The sequence below is a fragment of the Cajanus cajan genome, chromosome 10 (assembly GCF_000230855.2).
Source record: "Cajanus cajan strain Asha chromosome 10, NIPB_CcT2T_4, whole genome shotgun sequence".
Lineage (NCBI taxonomy): Eukaryota > Viridiplantae > Streptophyta > Magnoliopsida > Fabales > Fabaceae > Cajanus > Cajanus cajan.
In genome coordinates, this window is record NC_138526.1 from 47,864,617 (window position 1) to 47,872,756 (window position 8,140).

General features: G+C 31.0%; 1 protein-coding gene across 4 annotated transcripts; it reads right to left on the minus strand.

Annotated features, from left to right (window-relative positions):
- Window positions 1–2,031: 2,031 nt before the first annotated feature.
- Window positions 2,032–7,674, minus strand: RAD51B (DNA repair (Rad51) family protein). 4 transcript variants are annotated; one of them, XM_020367623.3, is made up of 11 exons: window positions 7,419–7,672; window positions 7,100–7,213; window positions 6,846–6,998; window positions 6,246–6,349; window positions 6,037–6,100; window positions 5,889–5,944; window positions 5,040–5,120; window positions 4,835–4,894; window positions 4,617–4,708; window positions 4,277–4,399; window positions 2,032–2,865 (listed from the first exon to the last, which is right to left on the minus strand). In XM_020367623.3, exons 1-11 carry the CDS (start codon window positions 7,500–7,502, stop codon window positions 2,660–2,662), a joined length of 1,137 nt encoding a protein of 378 aa, XP_020223212.1. In that variant the 5' UTR covers window positions 7,503–7,672; the 3' UTR covers window positions 2,032–2,659. The 4 variants fall into 4 exon arrangements, with proteins under 4 accessions (XP_020223212.1, XP_020223211.1, XP_029128614.1 ...); XM_020367624.3 differs by having other exon boundaries at window positions 2,033–2,865; window positions 4,277–4,396; window positions 7,419–7,671; XM_020367622.3 differs by having other exon boundaries at window positions 4,617–4,894; window positions 7,419–7,674.
- Between the last annotated feature and the right edge of the window lie 466 nt (window positions 7,675–8,140).

Genomic DNA, 8,140 nt, shown 5'->3' on the forward strand with positions numbered 1-8,140 from the left:
CTTTAGATCACGGTTCACGACAATTACAAAAAAAAAAAAAAAAAAGAAAAAAAAAAAGGATAGAGCAAGAGAGAACCTGTGTGTGGGGCAAGTGAAAAGCAAGAGAGGAGTGACATGGGGTGCTTGGTGACTGGTGAGGGCGGAGAGGGGGTTGTTTGAATAGCAGCAACTCCCACAAACATTTTATTTGAACGTTGGGCCACTCTTAAAACAAGTCACAAGTGTCCATGGCCCTCGTTAAGTTTAAAGATTAATCACCTCTTTATTCTTCTTTCAACATTCATCGGTCCCTAATCCCTATTTCCTAAAGCATAAATGTTATGGATTTTTTTTTTCAAAATTGAAATCTTATTAGAACTGTTCGATTCATCTTTCAAAATCATATCACATCTCAAATATGATAAAATAGGATGAATTGAGATAATATTTTGTAAATACATAATTATTTTGAATAAATTTATTTTTATTTTTTATTTTTTGATTGCCTAAAATAAACAAAATGTTTTTTTTTCTTTCTTCAACAATTTCTAATTTCTAGTAGGTCTTTCAATAGACTTCGAACTCAAATAAAATTCTAACCATCTGTTTGAGAAAAAAGTACAAGTCACTCTTGTTAGGTTCTTAAAAAATTCTTCAATTTCTTTTAGAAGCAAATGATTATTCATTTCTTTATAAATTATTTTCAACACATTGATTGAAGTTAATAATAATAATAAAATGCATTCAAAAAGTATGGTACTGTAGTAGATAATGTGTAAGCAACATACATTTATCCATCTAATTCATTCATAAGTAAATGTATCAAATCTATTAATTACAATAAAAATAAATAATGCATTGAAAAAATGTTTATTGAATTGAGATTCTAAAACTATTTTAACATTAAAAAAAAGTCTTGCAAATTTTTATAAATTATATAAGAATATAATAAGTTAAAAAAAAAAAGCAAAATAATAATTTTTAAAATATTACTTTTATGAATAGATTAAATATTCATTCATAAAAAAAATTGTAAATGGATAGACTCGATAGATTTTTTACTTTAAATGAATTGGATAGATTGAATTTTTATATAAATTTTTAATAAATAAAAACACATTCATAAATTATTTTCATTCGGTCACCTGTTTAAAAAATTGACTAATCCATTGATTAATCACCCCTAATCTATTTGATGATACTTCTCTTTATCCACTACTGTTGGCAGCTTTTAGTATGCGACTGTAACCGGGCCTGAATTTTTATTTGTCGTTAACAAAGCGTGCCAATACATGTACTACAAATCTTCATTTACAAGCTGTGAAAGAATCCTCTGACATCTTAGTGGCACCTCTTCATAGTCTTTCTTTCATTATAAATATAAATATCCTAATTTTAACATCGCTGCATCACAAGATTCATATTGGGTCTCTAATATTGATGACCGCAAGTTGACCTCAGGAGACTGCATCTTTCTTAGCAAACTTGTTATCATGGTCTCCAAAAAGCAACATGATGTTTAAATCTCATCTGATTTATTGTAATAATCCCAATGCAGTCTACCAAGCATTTCGAATTGGATCTTTAGTAAGGTGACTTTAACCAAGATAAAGTTCAGCAGGGTCAACTTCTTGTTCATCATATTCTTTCTAATGAGAAAGACCGCAGAAGTTTTAACCAAACCTCTTCCCTTGAACTATTTTCAATGTTGAACTATCAAACTCAGAGTCCACCCATCCTTTCCCATGAGTTTGCTAGGTGACGAAAGGGAGAAGACTAATCTAAATTGTCGTGTTGGTTGTGTTAACAGAAGTCTGTTAGTGGTCCTAACAGATGATACTTTTCTATTTGTGGAGTTTGTTATGTGTGATGTATAAATACCGAAGTGTGCGGGATCAAAATGCAAGAAACTAAGGACGATTCACTTTCTTCTCTCTTTCTCATCTGTGACTATAGCTCTGATAATTTCCATATAATTGGAAAAAGCATATAACGAACTGATTATTGGTGCCTTACCCTTTCAAAATTAAACAAAGCATTTTGGCCTGCATATTTTTCATGAAACATGGAAAATTGGCAAGTCAAGATTTGGACTGTAATATATTAAACCAAAAGAAGAGAAAGGAAAACCTTGGGAAAAAATGTAACTTAAAATTGCATATTTTTCAATAATACTTTCTACAGCGACTACACTATAAGGTAGGCAATGCACTTGCACCATCCAATACCTTTTCATATCATGCAGAATTAACTAATCCAATCACTGAATAATGTGATATTATGTTAACCATATATACCAAATTTTAGGTAATTTAAACATTCATAAATAGGTAATATATTTGTAGATATTTATATTTTAACTAGCATATTATACTCAAAGCGATCCAGTCAAGTATGCATTAATTTTTTAATATATGAAATTTGTATACTTGATTTATATCACAAATCACAAATATGAGAATTTTTAATCCATCAGTTAGATTGACAAAATTTAACACGCATAAAAAAGTTCCAAAGACTAACAACCGAAGCAAGTATACCAAGACCCCATGTTTGACACATTTAATACATATAAAGTTTCCACCTGAACAAGAACTTTTTTTTTCATGATGATCAACCTTATAGAAAAAAGACAATAAGTGTGGATGCCATTCAACACATAAGCCCCGGCTTTAACATTTTAAGTATTTTTTGTTAAAAAATATTCAGCAGAGCTAACAGCAAGAGAGCTCAATGACAAACCTTGGCAATTGATAGTGCTTATTTCTGGCCCTTTCATTTCTACCCCATCATCATCCAGCAGAACCATCCCTGATGATGTTATCTTAAAAGGGAAAGCCAGAGCGGGTGATATGGGAGATTTGGCCAATTTAATAAACCTTTGACCTGTGGGAAATTGAACATTTAAAATTCAAATATGTAATACAGACACTATCATATATTACAATAAATGGTGGTGGAGGGATTGAAACTTGTTACAATATATGGATCCTAAAGTAGACCTAAAATAATAATCATGTATTATACTTGTATTGCGTCGGTTACACCCAGTTATTTTTAAGTTGGCCTATTAGAAATTGCATTATTCCTGTACTTGACCTATCCACCCAATGCATATTTGGTTTTTATCTTTTTTTTTTCTTTTAAAATCTCTTTTAAATATTAAACTACAAGTTGTTTTGAATCTAAAATATGCTAATACAAATGCACCAAACTCATTAATACAAATTGGGTACAAGTTTAGTGTTATGTATCAAAACTATTCAGACTCTCTTTGGTAAATTATATTATCTTATGCTTCATCCCTAACTCTCCTTTAATCTTTTCATCTAAACGCTATTTTTGCTTTCTTGAAGCTCTAATCACTTAAGAATATTTAGCTAAAATTTATCAAAACATCAACTAAGAATGGAGACATTTAATAAAAGTCATCCGCATAACTTCCTCATTTTACAAATAGAATGAAGGATAATTAACAATTGATTAATGTCTAACCTCTACCGATTCAAACAAATAACAATGTAAAAGACTCCAAGGCTATCAAAATTGTTATTAAGTGATGTGTACTAGGTGTGTTGGAAGTCATTATATATATACTAGGTGTCCTGTAAGTGTTTGTGTAGATACTACCCGAACTTAAACCGTTGGAGGGGCTGGTGATTTTGGGTAGAGGTTGTAAGTTCAAGCATACGAATGACTCCCAAGACACCTAGGTTTAGATATATATATATATATATATATATATATATATATATATATATATATATATATATATATATATGTATATATATATGTATATATATATATGTATGTATGTATAGTCTAGATTCGTTGATATTAGGTGTAAGTTTAAGCACTTACACCAAATTTTATATCTTTAATAACTTTTTTCTACAATGCAAATGTAAAAGATTCAACCATTGAATTATGTTATATTATACTCGAGATCATGTATATCAAATTTTACATGATTTGGACTTTTCTAGATATGTTTTTCTTTCCATATATTTTAAATATCATATTATACATTAAAATAAAACAATGCGATAAACTACTAAATAATTTTAAAATTATGTAAAATTTGATACAGATGATCTTAAATATAATATTATATAATTCAACCATCCAAATATTTAAATTTGCATTACATAAACAATTATTAAAGGTGTAAAATTTAGTGTAAGTGTTTAGACTTAGAGATAAATATATAATATAAATAAATAAATATATATATATATATATATATATATATATATATATATATCAAGAGGACGCAAATCACTGCAAATTAAAGTACCTGATCTGGCTTCAAGTACAAGGCGGATGGTCACAGCATGAGCCCAGTTAATTCCCAAAGCAGCAACGAGATGAGAATCATATGTAGCAGGATTATCTTTTATTATAGAGCGGCTTTGTGCTGCTTAATAAGTACAATGATATGTGAATCTACTAGTTCACAGCTATCCATACCCTTAGGGCTAACTTAAGCAACTAAAAGAGGAAGATTTTTATTGGAAAATAAATTATTTATTACATTTTTGTATTTTCTGTGTAATTAATATTTTCTTCCCAATAATTTTTTTTCTCTTTCAGGTGCTTAAAATCAACAAATACAAAATATAATTTGTTCATCATACCTTGGAAGGAATACATGCGAGATTCATCACCAATTTGAGATCTTACTTGATTTGTTAATACAACTGGAATCCGTGAAAATTCAGCAAGTGACCTACATGCCTTCAAAATCAGTACCTCAATGAAGAAAGTTGAAGTTCTTAATCGCAAATATATCGCAAGTGCAACAGTAAAAATGGTATGTGTTACCACCACGCCATGGTAACGGTATGGTTCATACTTGATAAAAGAAACATGCCAACCCAAAGCTTGTTGTCTAGAAGCCCCACAATCACGTTCACTGAACAGAAAAATTGAACAATTCCTATGCATGAGACATTCATGACCAGGAGGATATTATAAGAATAATCACAATTTTTAAGAACATTTGAAGCGATCATCCTTGATCGTATTATTCACAATCATTGCCCATAAGTTAAGCTTACCCTAAAACTAGAGCAGCCATGCTATCAATGATGAGCAATTTCACTTGTTGCTGGAGAAGTGATACTTTAATCTGGTGCAAACTGGTAGTGTTAACACATCATTAAGTATATTAACAGGAGCTACGAGCCAATGACAGATAGCATAATCTGCAGCATTTTATATGTAATGACACTGATATTTGTAGATTGGTTAAGAATGCCATGAATCAGACGCAACCTTTAACAATATAAACCAATTGGCATATATTACAATTTACTGAAGAGATTTTAAAATTAATGATTTAAATCATATTAAGTTATTCTGTTAACATGCATTTCTTTCGGACCAGGGGCAAAAAGAGGGTCTCAATAGAGTGAGTCTGATGTATCATTAATCCATAGCAACTGGGGTAGAGGACAAAATCATATATAAGGACAATAGAAAAGAAAGGTATTGACTTAAACCGTCTAGTAGCTCTCCAGTCCTTTCTGAAGGCAAATCACGACACCACATGGATACATATGTAATCTAAAATAATTAACAACCATTGAATCCTTTATTATATCAAAATTTTTAATTTATCATGTTTTTCTTGCCATAATTTTGCTCTGTTCTTTTGAATTAAAGCTTCGATATTTTTTATGATCATTCTCTACTGCTAATAATTTTCTCTAAGCTATTGCATCATCTTGTTAGGACTGTGCAGATTTCATAGTACCTGAATAAACATTAGTAAGTTCTTAACTCTTCAACCTATTTAATACAGTACCTAATTCTGTTATAGTTCCTATATATCATTCTGTTGATTCTGTTTACCGTCCTAGCCGTTGCTGAGCATAGCTACAACTAAGTCATGTAGAGATTTGCACCTCTCAGCAAATTCAGAAAGTGATGTAGGGCGCAAAATCAGGATTCGACCAGCCATCTGCAATATGTCAAGAAAAGATAATCATCATCAAGTTCAGATGGGATAGAAAACCCAAACAAGAAAGGAAAAAAGAGAAATAACCTGCATACCTCCTGTGCCATTCCCTTCTTGAGAAATATTTCAGGAAAACTGTTTATTCCTATCTCTATTAATCTTGGGAAAAAAAAAAAAAAAAAAAAAGTAAACTCAATAGTGGAACTGGAAGATACTGTAACTTTTTCTTACACTGAAACATAATAACAGTAAACATTATCATACAATTGAAAAAAGAAATGCATTGCCAGCATGCTTCAACTACCTTTTCGACCTAAATTTGGACTCAACATCAATATATATCACACGGCCATCTAAGCCTCCACAATTAGCCGGCATTGAAGCCAGCAGTGAGAGCTTCAAGCAAAACTGCGACACAAAATTCACCCATCCTAGTTAATGGTTACTGAAAATATACTCAAACAACACCATACTCTAGATCCTAAAGGCGTCCTGGTACGAATTCAAATCTGTTAAATGAAAGCTGTTCATAAATCAAATAAATTCAAACTGAGTTGAACCGATCTATCTGTTAACTGAATTGTTTTATTTATAAAGTGAATCAGTTTGATTTTTTTAAAAATAAATTAGACTTTTTATTAAAAAAAAACAAATATTCATAAGAATTATAATGACAAAGATAGGTTCGGACCTATATTTTTTAAATTAGATCAAGTCAGTGCAGATTAATTACCCACTTTATACTATATGGATCATTTTTTTTAAAATCGAACCAATCCACTTTTAAAAAATGGATCGTTTGAGTTTTCTCTCACAACAGATTGGTTTTTATAAACCAGATGTGATCAGTTTTCGATGGACTCCGATTTTTATATACCCCTAAAATGATACAAAGCCAACATACCTGTGTTTTGCCAATTCCCGCAGGACCAACCAACTCTGTCAAAACACCAAACGGTATGCCACCACACAAGGCTTCATCCAACCCTTTCAAACGAGTGGGAAGATGACCAGCCATACACTCGTTGCGTACTCGCTGCTCCAGCAGAAGTAACGCCTACAAAGTATTACCACAAGATTCAGTAATTTTCCGACCAGATTGGGAAAAAATAACAACAAAATCTAAGAGGATAGAATGTAGAGCTTATAAATATGTACAGTTTGACATGGTGGACACACGACTTCACTAACATGCGCCATTGCGGAAGTTACTTCTTCCTTCCCAACGTCCAACAATTCCATCAACTCAAATTCAGTGTGAGATAATGCATCCTGCGATTTAAGGGGGAAAAAATAAGAAAAATGAAGTTCAGATCCACAATTCTGGTGACAAACGAAGACCCTAGCAATTTAGGTAATGCATATAATGGACAATGGCGATGGAATAGGTGAATGGTTTAAAACTTAAATTGGAAGGGATATAGCAAAGTTTGTGAGAAAAACGAAAAAGGAAGCTAAAGGGGGAGGAAGTGGTTACCTTGGCGGTGATAACGTTGCGAGCAGTGAAGATATTGGCGATGGATTTGGGCAACCCCATCTGGTTGATGAGCTTGTTCGCCATTTTTCCTCTCTTCTATTCCTGGTTGCTTCCCGCCAAAACCAGACGCTATTTTGGGGGCAACCAGCGTTGTGTTGTGTGCAGCTTGCCACTGTAATGTATATTTTGGGTTGCATTTTCGTCTCTGTTTTTTTGGGTAACATGCCCGTGTGGGTGTGAGGTACACTTCTTCCGTAAACCATCATTAAAATGTATTTTTATTTTAAAGGAAAAATTGCATTGTTATATCCGATATTTCTAACTAAATAATTAAATTACTCTCTTAAATTATATCTGGTTATCAATTTACTATCTAATTTAAACAAAACTCAAAACACACTCTAAAATTATAATTTGTCACTCATTTAAGTGTTTTTATTAAATAAATTTCATAAATTATATCCTAAATATTATGTCTATTGTGATTTAAGAAAAAGACCGAAAATTTATTATTTTTCAAAATAAAATATAAAAAAAATTGTAAAATAATTTAACAAATGAATAATAAACACGTATATAATTGATAGAATATAAATTAATTTTTATTTTTTTTCTTTTTATCATTTTAATTAATAATTTTATATCAAGAGAAATTAATGATTTTTCAAAGTTAGAGAGGAGATGTCTGTCATTTAAATAGACTTTAAAAAGGTAAGTGCAAT